Source organism: Aspergillus uvarum, assembly GCF_003184745.1.
Source record: "Aspergillus uvarum CBS 121591 unplaced genomic scaffold BO82scaffold_62, whole genome shotgun sequence".
Classification (NCBI taxonomy): Eukaryota; Fungi; Ascomycota; class Eurotiomycetes; order Eurotiales; family Aspergillaceae; genus Aspergillus; species Aspergillus uvarum.
This window is the reverse complement of record NW_020291359.1, coordinates 166,297-181,080: the sequence shown is the minus strand read 5'-3', so window position 1 is coordinate 181,080 and position 14,784 is coordinate 166,297. Positions and strand designations below refer to the sequence as shown.

General features: G+C 50.3%; 6 protein-coding genes across 6 annotated transcripts; 4 read left to right on the top strand and 2 right to left on the bottom strand.

Annotated features, from left to right (window-relative positions):
* Positions 1–2,808: 2,808 nt before the first annotated feature.
* BO82DRAFT_269718 (uncharacterized protein) lies at positions 2,809–3,012 on the top strand (the record flags this gene model as incomplete). The annotated part of the gene is made up of 1 exon (XM_025630970.1): positions 2,809–3,012. A coding segment is annotated over one exon (204 nt), but the record flags the coding sequence as incomplete, so codon positions are not given.
* A 345-nt stretch (positions 3,013–3,357) lies between these two features.
* On the top strand, positions 3,358–5,854 carry BO82DRAFT_171078 (NDT80 / PhoG like DNA-binding family protein). Its single transcript, XM_025630349.1, has 3 exons — positions 3,358–3,638; positions 3,721–3,820; positions 3,896–5,854. The coding sequence occupies exons 1-3, from the start codon at positions 3,608–3,610 to the stop codon at positions 5,508–5,510; spliced, it is 1,746 nt and encodes a 581-aa protein (XP_025488111.1). The 5' UTR covers positions 3,358–3,607; the 3' UTR covers positions 5,511–5,854.
* Positions 5,855–6,853: 999 nt separating this feature from the next.
* Positions 6,854–7,396, top strand: BO82DRAFT_171070 (uncharacterized protein). The gene has a single exon (XM_025630348.1). It carries the CDS (start codon positions 6,896–6,898, stop codon positions 7,226–7,228), a length of 333 nt encoding a protein of 110 aa, XP_025488110.1. The 5' UTR covers positions 6,854–6,895; the 3' UTR covers positions 7,229–7,396.
* A 795-nt stretch (positions 7,397–8,191) lies between these two features.
* Positions 8,192–9,247, top strand: BO82DRAFT_171048 (uncharacterized protein). The gene has a single exon (XM_025630347.1). The coding sequence runs from the start codon at positions 8,558–8,560 to the stop codon at positions 9,125–9,127; it is 570 nt and encodes a 189-aa protein (XP_025488109.1). The 5' UTR covers positions 8,192–8,557; the 3' UTR covers positions 9,128–9,247.
* Positions 9,248–9,798: 551 nt separating this feature from the next.
* Positions 9,799–10,178, bottom strand: BO82DRAFT_405777 (uncharacterized protein; the record flags this gene model as incomplete). The annotated part of the gene is made up of 2 exons (XM_025639516.1): positions 9,799–9,985; positions 10,165–10,178. The coding sequence occupies 2 exons, from the start codon at positions 10,176–10,178 to the stop codon at positions 9,799–9,801; spliced, it is 201 nt and encodes a 66-aa protein (XP_025488108.1).
* An 899-nt stretch (positions 10,179–11,077) lies between these two features.
* faa4 (long-chain fatty acid-CoA ligase FAA1) lies at positions 11,078–13,808 on the bottom strand. Its single transcript, XM_025636133.1, has 6 exons — positions 13,703–13,808; positions 13,067–13,555; positions 12,963–12,988; positions 12,504–12,899; positions 11,298–12,442; positions 11,078–11,225 (listed from the first exon to the last, which is right to left on the bottom strand). The coding sequence occupies exons 2-6, from the start codon at positions 13,507–13,509 to the stop codon at positions 11,136–11,138; spliced, it is 2,100 nt and encodes a 699-aa protein (XP_025488107.1). The 5' UTR covers positions 13,510–13,555; positions 13,703–13,808; the 3' UTR covers positions 11,078–11,135.
* Between the last annotated feature and the right edge of the window lie 976 nt (positions 13,809–14,784).

The following is a 14,784-nucleotide window of genomic DNA, read 5'->3' as shown; positions in this document are numbered from 1 at the left end:
GGTCCAGCTTTTTTTCTGCCTTTTTCTTTTGCGTTTTTTAATCTTTCCTGCACTAGTTGGGATGAGACGTCAATCTTTCCCTTGAAGGTCGTTGCTCTGTTTCTGGTTGAGGGGTTTACTTTCTTTCCTTTTTCGTCCTTGAGTCGAAAAAGAAAAGAAATCGATGCGCATCAATTTGCGGATGAGAACGTGTCGAAGAGAGGGAAGTTCAGATTTGAGGGCACACGCGTCGCAAGACAGACAGACAGGCAGCATCAACAGAGAACAAGCCAGAGGAGTAAGATCAGCATTGAACAGCACAAGGCTTTTATCTCTCAACCTGCACACCAGGAAGACATAAGCTTCTCCTCAAAGACTAGGTGTACCATTGTAATCCACTGTTCTTTATTCTTGATCCACGCAACAGTGAAGTTGGAACAAGGAAACTTTTTGGCCCTGGCATGGTCTAGCTCAACAGCAAACTCGTGGCGAGGGTGGTATTTGTTCTCAAGCTTAAATGGGTAACCTGGAGCTTCAGGGCTTGTGCACAACGATCCTCTGCAGACCATTTCCGCCGCACATCTACCAGGGTCGCTCATTGGGTGCCGTGAAGGGGTCAGCCTAGGTAGACAACGGTGATTGAGTGCGCGTCTTGAGGGTGTGGACAGGAGGAGGAACCGTGAGCAAAGCATCTTCATCCAACATCCAAAAACCCATATCAAGCGAGCAGATCCCTCGCAACTACTATCAGTGCAGCCCTGCCCTTTCCTCTGAATTATTCGGCACTGGAAAACGGTCTCAACAAACCTCGACCTTCCGAGCCCTGCGTCAGGTCTTCTATTTAATCTCCCGAGGAGCAGGACTCTATTGTCTCCAACAGCCGACCTCTTGACGTGGACTACCGACTTTTTGAGACAACCGATCTACATATACATAGGGTTGCAGCTGAGAATGAAAGCCTGCATCAACTGATGCAAGATACTCTCCCTTTGCTGAGCTGAGCGCATTCCAGTAAGTCCCATCATCTCTGTTTTCCTGTTCTCTCGCATTGGGAGTCTCCGCGCCTCTTGTCTTCCCCCTCTCGTTTTCCTCCTTAGGAGTTCGGCCTTGAAACTACGCTTCCCTTCGGAGCCGAGACAATGTCATTCCTGGTGATGCTTCTCAAGGCCATGACTCATGTCATGGAGATGTCACTGGCTGCATGAAACCTGCAAGCTTTGGTGTCTTGGAAGACTTTCGTCAAGACCTGCTGGACATCTGCAGCGCGATGGCTAGCAACAGGGCTGTATTGGCTCCGTTCATGGTCCACGTCAATATTCCTGTACCGTTCATAAACTTGCCAAAGGACTCCATGTCTTCTTAGTCACTGTCCTCGAGGGCATGTGTGATGCTGCTTTCATGTTTTCTTTTCTTTTTTCTCTTCTTCTTCCTATCCATGCTGTTTATTGCTTTCAGCTCTTCCGAGCCCATTTCCTTTCCACTGGTCTGCTGCTGTTATTTCACAAACACAACCCCCCTTCATTTTATATCTCTTTGCAGGAAATTCAAACGACAGGCCTGCTTGATGGGTCTGGTCGTTTTCTTCGAGATTTCATTGCTCTATGCTTTCAGTTTCTCTAGCAAGTGTCCCTAATAGATTAACTTAGCGCTGCTGCCTTGAAGCTAGGATCCTATTGCTCGACCAGGACGCTGAAGGCGGACAATACCTCCGGGTAAGAGCGACGACCTGTTCCAAACCGCGCGGTTGCAAGCCTTACGGGCAGGCCTCACTGACAGCGTCTATTAGTTAGGCTCTCACGGCTTAAGCATACCCTGTTTAGTGTCATCCAGGCCTAGTGTTGACAGGGTCCTTTCGTCGCTGCTCAGCTTAGGCTGGCAATCAAAATCAAAGACGCCCCAGGCACGAACCCGTCTTTGAGCCTTAGTCGCTAAATCCTCAAAAGTTTATCTATTGATCTTTGTGACTCTTCTTCTTTTATCATCACCGGTTTTATAATTTTTCTTATTTTCCCCTGCTCTCCTCTATTTTTCGCTTATCCTTAGAGAGGTTTTCTATCTTTCGAGGTAGTTACCCTTCTGTGGCTTTTTCCAATGAATCATTGTAAGTGGTTCTGTCTCTTATTTGCCCGACATTCCTTACCCTGGCATCTGGCAAGATTTCTGTCAATTCCATGATGCGGTCTCAGCGGCCGACTGGGCTCGTGACCTCCCCCCAGTTGCGATTACTTCTGACAGGCAGCCGATCTACATCCGGAGGGGAGGGTGACGTTAAGATTCTCTTTTGTTTTTTTTTTTTTCTACCTACACTTCAAGCTTCTATTTCGGTTACACAATCTCAGAATGCCCGATTTCCTTGAATTCGCATGACATCAAGGATTACTGCTTCCTACTTCCTTGGCTGACAGGGAGTGAAGTTGAACCCTTTCCTCCATGCTGGTCTGGCGGAAGCTAAATCTTCTTGTACCTTTTTGTCAAATACTATTATTCATTTTCATTTCCTTTTTCATATTCCTTTTCATTTCTTTTTCTTTTTCTTTTTCTTTTTCTTTTTCTTTTTCTTTTTCTTTTTCTTTCCTTTCCTTTCTTTTTTTTTTGACTTTTTTACTTCTCAGTCTCACCCACTGCCTCCTCTCTCTCTCGCGCGCGCGCGCTTTCTAAGTTAGGGAGAGAGAGAGACCCATTGTGGTGGTGGTATTTCTCTATGTCTTTCCTTCCCTATCTATTTCATCATGCTCTCCTCCAATTTTCTACCCTCGCTGGCAACTATCCAAAGCTACCATGCTAACTATGGGTTTAATGTCAGCGACCCTTTTGCAAAACTCGTTTCCACTGGATGGTCCCCTCGATACTGACGGAGACTACGCGGGGGCGCAACGGCCGTTTTCTGGATCGACAGCTTTCCCAATGGATGAAGAAGAAACTACCCGGAGAGGTGGCGCCGTTGGCCATCCTCTCGCGCAGCCTGTCTCAATACCTGCTACCAACGGGTTGCGATACAACACACAGCAGACTGCACTGCAGGATGTACCGTAAGTTCAGTTCTCTTTCAACCCAGGCTATCCTCGTGCTCCACTTGTCCCGCTTGCAGCCACTAGTTGCAGCATTTCCTTATGTCCAAACAGCCTGACTACCGAGTAGCTCGCTGTTCAACTCACCACCCTACCTTCTCTCTGTGTTGCTGTCCTGCTGCTTCTGCCTCTTTGGATTAGTCCTTATTATTAGTTTTCCTATTTTATTGATTATTCTGGATTGGATCTTCTTGCTTTCAACCTCTGAATACTTGTCCTATTATTATCTCATGTTTATTTCCCCGATTCCTTCTGATATTCCGTTTCGGCCTGCTATCCTTATTTCATCAAAAGTTTGGGTCTGGTAGCCTGTTGCTTGCAGAGTGCATTGACTTGTTGCTCCCTGGTCACATCCTTGGATCCTTCGCCTCGCTTCTGATACGCTAATACATGCCTTGCAATCATGATGCGTTGGAAGCCAATGAACTATACTTGGCCTTTCTGTTGTCCTATCTTATTTTGGCCCTCGTTGCCGCCATCCTCTCCAGACTTTTTGACACCTCCCCCATCAACACAGCATTATGACTAAATAGACTCACAGCTACGCAGCGTCTCCAAGCATGATTATGAGCCCTACTGACTCGTGCTCTGGTTTGTCTCCATCTCGTCCTAGCCATCCGCTCTTTGTCTTTGGCTGTTTGAGCTCCTAGCTAACGAGTGGGGTTCCTAGCAGAGACCTTCTCTTCCACATCCAATTCTATCTACTCACATTCACCCGGCCTATCCTATGGTAGAATTTCAGATTTTAGATCCCATCGAGTTCCTCCTGCGCTGTAAGTCTGTCTACTTACACGATGATTTGTTCTCAACATGGGTTGATTGATAAGAAAATTTTGGGATCCATTTAGTCAACCACCGGCCAACATGCCGCCCAGCGTACCATCGCAAGCCACTGCAATTTCGGTGGGGAGATCCGACAATTATTCAGGCTATGCACTTCATCGCGGAACGTTCCCATCATTGTCTGCCCTACCCGAGATGGGTAGGACGGCCCCGTATACGACAACACCAAGAGCACTCGAAGGTCATGTCGAGCGTTCTCTTTTCGGGCAGACAACAAATCTGCTGATCGATCCTGTTCAGCGCTTGGCGCAGCCCATGACAGATGCGCCTCCGTTTCATGAGACCAATGTCATTCACCCTATCATCTCGGGCAATCAAACAATCAGACCCGAGATACAGGCGAAAATTCACAAGGGATTTTTCCAAGTGGACGAAAAGTGGACCTGCTATCGCCGCAATTATTTCTCTGTCTCGTGTTCCTTCTCCTTATGCCCTATGCCTCACGGTCCCCTTTACCTCAAATTCTCCGAGCAATCAACGGCAGAGCGCATCTTGTCATTTTCTATGTCTATCTCGGCAATAGTAAATGCACAATGCGGGGAGCCTCGAGAGCTGGTTCAGCACACCCCGAAACGAGACAAGCAATCGGAAAGAAAACCAGGGAAGATCGTGCTTCAACCGTGCCAACCTTCGCCGTTAGCCCTGGGCCACGGCGGGGCATCCAGCAGCAGTCCTCACGGCTACTCACTCACACAGTCGGCTGGAATACCGATGGAGTATACTGCGACGTACGCTGGGGCCCCACAGCCGTCCCAGCCCCCGACACAACACACTTTTGAACGCATCCAATTTCAGAAAGCAACGGCAAACAATGGCAAGCGGCGGGCTCAACAGCAATACTACAATTTGGTAGTAGAGCTATATGCAGAAGTCTCCCATCCGGTGGGTGGAACTGAGACCCAATGGTTTAAGATAGCCCGCCGACTTTCTCACCCCATGGTCGTTCGTGGTCGTTCCCCGGGCCATTACAAAGACGGCCGACGCGATAGCTCAACGAGCATGGGCCCAGACGGGGGAAGTGGTGGCTCGGGCGACGGCACCGGAGGCGCTGTCCTGCCCCCGGGGATAGGACAGGCTGCACGGTCTCACTTGACCTTAATGCCGTACGACTCTTCTCACCGCGGCGGTCCACATTATCCTCGAACAAATTACCATCAAATGACAGCGGCAGACCAGTCACCGCTCAGCGAAAGCCCGCATATATCTTCATCTTCGTCATCAGCGTTTGACCTGGGGCTCATTACGGAGACGATGGACCCTATGGATTCGATGAAAAGTACGACTAGTATAGATTCATATCAGGATCCTGGCTACAATGTTCTGAATGGCCGAAAGCCCGGCAGCCAGTACCGCCACCACCTACCGTCTTTTGACTACGACTCAATCACTAAAAGCAGCGACGAAACCGGCAGCGGGTTCGCGGACACTTACGACCCTATGGTCTCGTTTGTTCCCAACGACCAGCATGAGTCGTCGCATTATCTAAAACAACCTTCTCGAATGGCTCCAAATCTCTTTCATCATTCCACGAGCAGTGGGTATGATCCTGTCTATTCAACGCGTGCCAGCGACGGCAGTCCTTACGGTCGCTTTTCAAATTCCCAGAGTCTGTGCGCTTAGCAGTTGGCGTTTCCGGCTTGACCCCGTCTTACTCTTTCCGTTACGCTCCTTTATGAATCTTGACCTCTAGTCCTGTGGACTGTGTTTCTCCTTGTATCGCCTCCTACATCCCTTCTCTTCTATTCTCAGCCTTCTCTCATTGAAAGCTCACACACTATCACTATATCTTTGCTATTCAAGGCCTCGGGAGGATCAAACTTGACGGTTCATTCTGGCCTCTCTTCTGCCGTTCTTGTCTCCTTCCTTTTCTCAATCCTTCTTCTTGTCTCTTGTCTGTTTCTCTTTCCGTGTGAATTGTTGTGAACTATTTTTCCGGGTGGGAAAAAGAAAAGATTTTCGGCTGCTTGCGATGGACTTTCCGAACAAAGCCTTCTATGTGTTCGATATAGACTGACAGCTTGAGTTCATTGACATTTGACATGTAGCCAAAGCGAGCGAAATTGCATTGATTACTCGAGAGAGCTAACCTATGTGAGCCTTTTTTTTTTCTTTGTTGCGGAGCTCGCTTATTCTAGTTTGCTAAGGTTCCGCCTCTAACCTAGCCCATCTGTTTCATTTCTTTTTGTTTTTGTACTTACCTGCGAGGAGAAGTAAGCCAGCAAGGGCTTGCCACCTCCCAGGGTATTATCTCAGGGAGACAGAATCCGTTCCGCGATAAGAAACCCCGATAATAGGGATAACAAACGCATGAAGTCTGAGCAAATGCACGAGAAAACCCAAGAAACAGGGAAATGCAACCTTCGCGGCCCAATTATTGGCTCTGGCGGGGGTGAAAAATTCTCCGATATGTTGCCCTACTTAGGACTAATTGGAGGGTCGCCGCTGTCAGGCCAACCTAATGATGCATGTCAAACCGACATGGGGGGGGGAGGGAGGATCGAGAGTGTACGGGAAAAAGCAAATAAAAAAGAACAAAAAAGAACCGAATTTGATCCAGACTCAAAGAAGCAAATGAACAAGCCTGGTAGTGGAGGCAATTGGAAAGTGGACATCTGGCTGGTATCCGTTTGTGATAGGAGCAGGGAGGGGGGGGGGAAGACGGATGTGCATCTTGGTCGAAAAGGCTGGAGTTGATCTCCCCCAGGCTCAATTTGCCATGCGCCGTTCCCCGATCAGTCCAATGGACACAAGATGACCAAGGAGGCGAAAAGGATTGGAGGGTCTCGGGGAGACTCCAAGAAACAGAAACAACAGCAATAGGAAATAGAAGGAGAGGGGAGGAGTCGGGAAGGGACAGAGTCAGACGAGCTCAGTCAGCCCCAATGATGGTCGATGATTGATGATGAGGAAAATCGACAAAGACTTTCCTTCCATACCGCCAAACGTAAGTACCTAGTAGTATGTGTGTGTACTGTCCAAGTTACTTTGTGTACATACTCCGTACAATGGATGGTCGGCGGACGGTACGGTACCTGCCAAGTTTGGCGGCCGGCCACCAGCAGCAGCTGCCCATACTAACTCTTAACTTCCTTGAGTCAATCTCACCTCCTTTTCCTCTTCCAGTTCCCTGGCCCGCCATTTCCAGTGCTTTGCTTTCCCTCTCTTCTTTGTTCTTCTTCCTTCTCGTTGTTTTGTTGTTGTGGTTGATGAGTGGAGAAAGTGGAGTACGGTACAGTCATACAGTCAATGAACCACTAGTTTTCAGTTTGCCCGGCTTCATCTTGGACTTCCTTTGCGGCTCAACGGGCTTGCTTGCACCCCCCTCATCCCCCCCTTAACCCTCCGATCTCGATTCAGTACAGTACCAGTCTCGTCCACCGCGTTTCATTTCAGTCCAGTATATTTCCGTCTCTCGGTCCTCAATTCACCGACCGATACGCGCGGTCCGGGATGCATTTCCTTCTTCCCCAGCTGCGGATGACAAGACTGGAGCGACGTCAAAAAAGGAACATGCGACTAATGCGATGATCGCCCACCCGATGCGTTCCATGATCGACCGGACATACATTAGGCCGCTGATGGAATCGCGTTCGGAAACCCGCATCTTTCCCACTCTTTTTGCCTCTCGTAAGGGCTTAGCGCTCGCTCTCGCTCCCCCTCTTGATCCCAACACACGGTACGATGCACCGCTCAATAGTGGCCAGACAGACGGTGTTGCGGTAAACTCTAAAAGTACTGTACTCCAGGTACAGTACATACATTACTCACTGGGTAGGACTTTACCCATTCAAGATTCTATGGAGTGCTGGCTGGCTGCTGCCTCCACTAACTTACCGCTCTCGGCACGTTCCGGTGCCGTTCCAGACGATCTCATTTATGTACAGTACACTACAAGCTGCTGTAGGCGGTCTGCAAATGCAGACATGGGTGCTTGAACTTCCCTTCCCTCCACCACTCTTGGGATAGCTTTGCCTCTTGAGGTTTCAGCATGTGGATCCGCAATGAGAAAGAGACTTTATTTAATTATTCTTTCTCGAAATGGGCAATAAACAGGAAGTGCCAAAAAGGGAATACTCGATACCCTGCTCTCTTGCCATCAACTTGTTTTCTAACCCACATACATACATGCTCAAGCCCCGTTCTCTCATCTGATTTCAAAAATCAGGATACAGCAATCATTCCTAGATCCAGATGCAGCTGGTCCAGCCTGCAGCAGCCGAGACACCATCAGAGATCACATTAGTCCGACCCGATTGTTTTCATTCCAATGGCTTGTCGATTCTAAACGGTGGCAAGTGGGGGTGCCATGGCTACCGAAGCCAGACAGTCTCGGCGCAATAAAGCTTCCCCAGGATAGCCCACCATGCACGTCGTACAAGGGAGTAGGGAGGAGGGAAAGGGTCCGACAGAAAACGATCGGCTCCGGGCCCTTCTGTGAGCCACAAGAAGTCAGCCATGGATGAACAATGGTGAAGACGAGAATTTCCGCCCGCTTCTGGAAAAAGCATCCAACATGAACCGCCGCGTTGTCTTCCGGCCACGACACCTTTCCGAAGCGTGGTGCGACTATCGCGTTGAATCCGAACCTTTCGTAGTTTCACCGCATCATCTCTGATCCTTGAGCAAGGCATGAAGCCTATCGCCTTGCACAGTTCAACCAACGGTCAATGTGGCGGGCCACTGTTGCTTCGAATTTACCCGGCCACCACGAAAAAGGCGACAGGGACGCCTGGGTCCTTGATCGTCTAGCGCGGTTCATGTGGGAAATAGGGGCTTTCGGCGAATTGCATGCGACAACAACTCAGGAAACATCTGAAGCAAAAGAGATCCTTGTAATCTGTATGTCCGTTGATCCTGAGTCGTGGGTCTGGTTTTCAGCCTGGGCTTGTGTTGAATCCGAGACCATGGGCCACGGCCGGTTGAGATCCCTGGCAGGAAGAGAAACAGACCCATCATGCACACCCCTTGTGTGTATGGGCTACGCTTCGCGTCAACACTGGCCTCGCGTTGACCAGTCTCATTGCGATGCTGGCGGGGCGGTTAAGTCCCGAAACTCCTGGGCTCAGACTTCGGATGCTCACTTCCAGGCATCTGGTGACTGCGTCCAAGACCAATCAGCTGTCTGGATGGAATGTTTTGATGCTCATTCTCGATTTATTTGCTTTGCTTGCTCTCACTTAGGAAGTGTTGTAGTTCTTCTTCAAGCCCTGTTCCTATTCGAACCGACGGTACCATAGCGATATTCTCGATCACCTATATCAACATACTAATAATGGTTGTCCCCAACCCTTCATCCCAACACTGCATGCGTCAAGACTTCTGTTTCACGAAACGGTTTTCTCGGATATTGTGTCCCATCAACAAACTTCTGACAGGGCTCGACACGCGACGAGAATATGCCTCTGCCGAATGCCAGTTCAGTCAGTGCCCTGCACCGATATGCCGCCCAGCCTGCCATACCGCCCTCCCTCCTGGCTTCATTCCTCTCCAGCCCTCACTTCATGCCTTATTCGCCACCATGTCGACTCATTCCTTGAATTTGCCTCAAACACCCACTCCGCCTGCAAGAGCTGCAAGACGCTCATGTGACAGTGTTGCCAGTCCGCTCCCTCGCCAGGTAAATGACAAGCCTTGGGCAGGGAAAAATTTCCGGGGTTGCATCTCAGAGTACACACAAGCAGCTCTCCCTGTGGGGTTTTGTTGGAAACCCATTTCCCCCGCGCCTTGCTCTGAATTCGGATGCAGCGTATAGCCTGGGCGGTACGCGGAGAAACGGAAACCCCTTGATCAGACCGCCAGGGCTCAGCCCAAGCTCCGGCCGACTTAAGAAAGATAAAAACCCCCATCTCTCTCTCTCTCTCCCCTTGGTATACCCCCCAAGTCGAACCGCAAGATCCAGTCAAATTCCTTAATCCCTCTCGATCCTCGAGACCCGAACCGACAGTTTCCGGTCCAACTCCTGCTGTTCCTCGGGCGTCGGGGTCAGGCCCATCGCCCCCTCCACCTGCGGCGTCACCCACAGGCCAATCGCCGACCACGCCATGGCGCCGACGCCGAAGAGGGCTCGCGTCTTGGGGGAGAGGCTTTTGTACGAGCTAGAATCGATCAGACAATCTGTCAGTCTAGAGGTGAAAGAAAGATTGAAGGGAAGGTAGGTATGGTAAGTGAATAGTGTGCGTTTCCCCAGGAAGGAATGGCACGATCGTAATCGTAGTTTGGTTCCAAACCCGAAACCGACAACCGACAGGAAGGGTGAAAGGGTAGCAGAACGAACCTCCAGAACGACATTGCAGCGCGAGAGTTCCAGTAAGGAAAGTTAGCAAAAGCGAAAGAGCGAGCAATTCCTGCGCGGCAGTCAAGCTGGCCTTCCGTAGATGACAATATACTGGCAGTGGATTACGGAGCTTGATTCGAAGTGGGCAGGTAGGTAGTAGGTCTGCCGGTGGGAGGATCTTTGCCTCTTTGGGAAAGGCGTACGCTAGGCTTGATTCGGATTAGTATGATGATACCTAAGGGGTCCAGCGGGAGTTGTATACAGATAACTTGTACTCGGTACATAGCAACGACGTCAAATACCTATCGTTTTCGTTGCACTTCTGGATTGATATTTGGCTCTCTGGGATTTTGGGTTGGCTTGGTATAGAGCCTAGTGTTTGTGCTGCTTTACTCTTCATGGGAAGAGAGATTGGCGGGTGACTTGGTTGAAGTGTTAACATAGGTTCAAGCCTACAGAAGCAGTGCAACAGGTACAGTACAGTACATACAGCACTGATGTGGCGCGCGAGGTCTTGTTGCTTCGACGTCACTGACTGGCCCATGCTACCATTTTTTAAAAATGTGAATGAGCAAGAACCGAACTGTTCCATTATCCAGTACCAGTAGCCTCACCTACCTTTCCTGACCCTGAAAGAGACAAGCCGAAAATGACTGGTAAAGAAACAGAACCTGAAAGAATTTTGTAGGAAAGAGCAATGTGATACGCCGAGTACATGAGGAGGGGAGGGGGTTATAAAGACCATCACATATACACATATCACGTCGAAAATTACAGATAAGATCATTCAATTAGAGCAAGCCAGATAGACAACATGCGATGGGGCGAGTGGCAATGCAGCATCACGACAACCAGCGCGGATATCCGTTTAGAGAAGTACATAAGGAAACAAAAAAAAAAAAAAAAAAAAAAAGGCAAAGGAAAGCACATAAGAAATGAAGTACAGAGGAGAAGTGGCTCATGGAATCTCTCTATTTCTTGCCATAGGCACGGTCGACATCGGCCTGGAAGCGATTCAGGATCTTTTTGCGCTGAAGTTTCTGAGCGGCAGTCATGTAGCCCTGTTTGAATCACAAAGAATGTTAGTTATACCGCAGAAATATACGAAAGTGTGTTCGCGTGTTTTGACTTACGTTCTGAGGGGTCCACTCCTCGTCGGAGAGAATGACTCCGTTGATGATCTCGATGCCCTTGAGACCACCGGCCCGGCCAGCAGCCTGAAGCTGCTTGAGGACAATCGACTTCAACTTCTCATTGTGTGCCAGGGTCTCCAGGTTGTCGCCCTCGATACCATTATCCTTGGCGATCTTCTTCAAAGCGGGCTCAAGGGGTACGATGATGGCAACCGGCTTGTCTTGGTCCTGGGCGGCGTAGACACAAATGTTGCCCACCACAGGAGACGACCGATAGACAGACTCGAGCTTCTCCAAGGCAATGTACTCGCCGTTGAGAGTCTTGACCAAGTTCTTCTTGCGGTCAATAATCTTAATGTGACCGTATTTGTCGAACTCGCCAATATCGCCTGTCTTAAACCACCTGTCTTCGGTGAACGCTTCCTTCGTCTCTTCCTCGTTCTCCCAATAGCAGCTGCTAACACTGGGGCCACGGATGTAGATCTCTCCCTGGGGCGGGTTGTTCTTGGCAAAGTAGCCGGCATCGGGGAAGTCCACAAGTTTCATTTCGATCGAACCCGGAATTTCACCCAGAGCGTCCGGGTTCCAGGCCAGAGGGTCGTTCAGGGCACCCATTGCCGACGTTTCGGTCAACCCGTAGCCGCTGATCATAGGAGCGATGGCCATGGACAGGAACTTCTGCGTATCTTTAGAAACGGGTCCACCGCCGTTCATCATGATGCGCAAGCGGCCACCGGTCGCCTCCTTGAGCTTTCGGAAAACAACAGCATCGAGAATTCCAGCACCCGTGTCCACACCAGGGAATCCAGCAGTCATGAGGAAGTTCTTGGCGGACATGGCGCCCCAGAACATGCCCCTGACAAGGAAGTTGTTCTTGTTCAGGTTGTTGAGAACACCCTTCTTGACCGACTCCCACACCGCCGGTACACCAACCAGAATCGTGGGCTTCAGTTCGCGAATATCACCCTTGCAATTACGCATAGAGGCGTCGGAAAGAGTGCGAGGGTTTCCGTAGCCCATAGTACCACCCCAGAATAGGCAGAGGTTCTCAAACATGAATTCGAGGATATGGGCCTGAGGAAGGTATGTCAAAAGCGAATCAGAGGGTCCGATGTAGGGTCCGACAATCGCGTGGATACCCGCACCTATGCTATGGTCAGTTCTGCGGGCATCGGGCAAGAAGCTTAACTAGATTTGCGGACTCACATGCGGAGACAACGTTAGCCTGGGTCAAAGAGACACCCTTGGGAGGTCCAGTTGAACCAGAAGTGTACATGATACAGCACAGATCCTCGCGACTGGGAGGCACCGGGTCCACGGGGTTCTCCTCGCCTAGCTTGCGCAATTCCTCGATGCTGATAACATTCAGATAATCGAACTCCGACTTGAGTTTGTCCAGGTCGTCCTTCTTGACTTCCTGATCGGTGTTGTAGATGACATGCTTGATTGACTTCACATCCTTGAGGACGTGAGCCACCGAAGGGATGAGGCCAGGGTCGCAGAAGATAGCGAGACTGGACGTTTGAACCAGGGAGTGCTTCAAGCCTTCCTCGCCGAGGGTGTCATACGCAGTCACAACCGTCAGCGACTGGGATGCGGCACCTGTAACAGGACAATCCAATCAGTAAGTGGTCCATCAACAAGAAGACGTTCATGCGCACGAACCGTGTGACATGGCCAGCCAATGTGCACTGTCAAAACCGCCACAGTTAGCGTTTCCCCATCACCCGTATGATATTACCATCAGCACCGCTGAGTTACATGCGTACCTTGTTGCGCCGTAGAGATGGATTTTATCCGGCTTCTCCAAGCCGAGTTTGCGCAAACCGCTACCCAGCTCAAGCGCCAGCTTCTCGTACTCGTTGAAGGTCAGGAAGGTATAACCGCTCATCTCGAAGTACGTCCATTCCTTGTCGACCTCCTTTTCCACACCGTCCACGATCTTCTTCACCTTCTTCTTCTCCACGTGGGTCTTGACCAGGCGACGGGTGCCGACCGCCTTCGAGTTTCCGTACAGCCGCGCGGAGCGACGGAAGATCTCGTAGGTGGTGCTGGCATCTTCGGCCGGCCGCTCGAGGAGCCCATCTTTCGCGATAGGCAGTCGGCGAGGAATGGTCTCTCCTTCGACGGGTTCCACGCCGGGAACCTCCACCGAGAAAGGTGGCTTCTTGTACATGCGCGGTTGAATGCGCAGCTCCTTCAAGTTCGTCATGGCGACGGAGGGTTCAGCGCTCGGCGGATCGGACTGAATACAGGATCTGTTGACAGTGGTGGGAAATCTCCCGGTCAGCGACGAGGTGGATTTTGGGTTCGATTTGGGAGGTGGTTCAGAGGGAGGCAAACGCCATGAAAGAGGGGGAACCAGAGGAAGGCCGCGGATAGCACAAAGTCAAAGGTCGACTTACCGTAAGCAAGTTCCGCTATGGGTCGGTTCCACACCGAGAAAGCTTCAATTCCAAGACGTTGCCGGTCTAAGGAGGAAAGGGAGGTAGATGGGAAATCAGATTTAGGGTCAGGTTCGAAGATAAGAATGGAATGTAAACAAGAGTATGGGGGCAGAGGGCTGGAAATGGGGTGAAGAATGGGAGTTGAAATGAGATGGGGAAGGGAAAAGGGAAGGGGAAAGAAAGGTCGGATAGGTGAGTAGGTGAAGCTAGCTAGCTACTACGGAGTACCTAGTAGTTACCGCAGAGGTCTCCCGCACGGCCAGTCTTGCTGTCTTGCGGACAGTGCAGAATAATGAAGTCAGTTTATTGTGGCTGGGCGGGAACCCCCCTCTTTCCTGGTCCTTAATTCGCAGCTACTACTTGGGTATGACGGAACCCGACGGAGCGAGTTGTTGGAATGGGGAATCGGCAAAAAGAATGGGAAGGACAGAAAAATTGGGATTGCCCCCCATGGGTACTGTACTCCGTACCAGCATATTATCATTTCTTGTCTTGTCTCTAAGAGAAAAGCACAAACAGCTTTTCTCGTCGCCATGGCTCTCTCAGTCATTTACGAGATTTCTTTTGGAACCGAGCAAATCATTCGACGCCACGGAGGAGCAAAAGAGAAAAAGAGAGCCAGGAGCTCTGAGCATGGGCATGGGTCGGAAAGTGCACGAGGTGCTACAACAGTAGGTACAGTACGGTCGCTAACGCAACTTGCAGGGCACAGACTGTATGTACAGTACATAGTACATCTCTAGGCAGGATTGAAGGATTGCCGCGGTCCAGAGACTCCAGCTGTCCAGCCAGACTGTCAGCAGAACATACGAACTATGGAGTCATCCGCATATAGCGGCGGATATTATGACCTACAATGACGCCCCCATCGTCATTAAAGATCTGACAGGAAAGTCATCGAGCAATTTTTACCGACAGGGCCCCTCTCAGTAGTTAGTCAATACAGGACCTGATCGTCACCCGCCCTTCGCACCTCTTGGGCTTCAGATCGCAAGTTCGAGTTCTAGCTTGGCACTGAGTGTTTGAGGATCACTCTACTC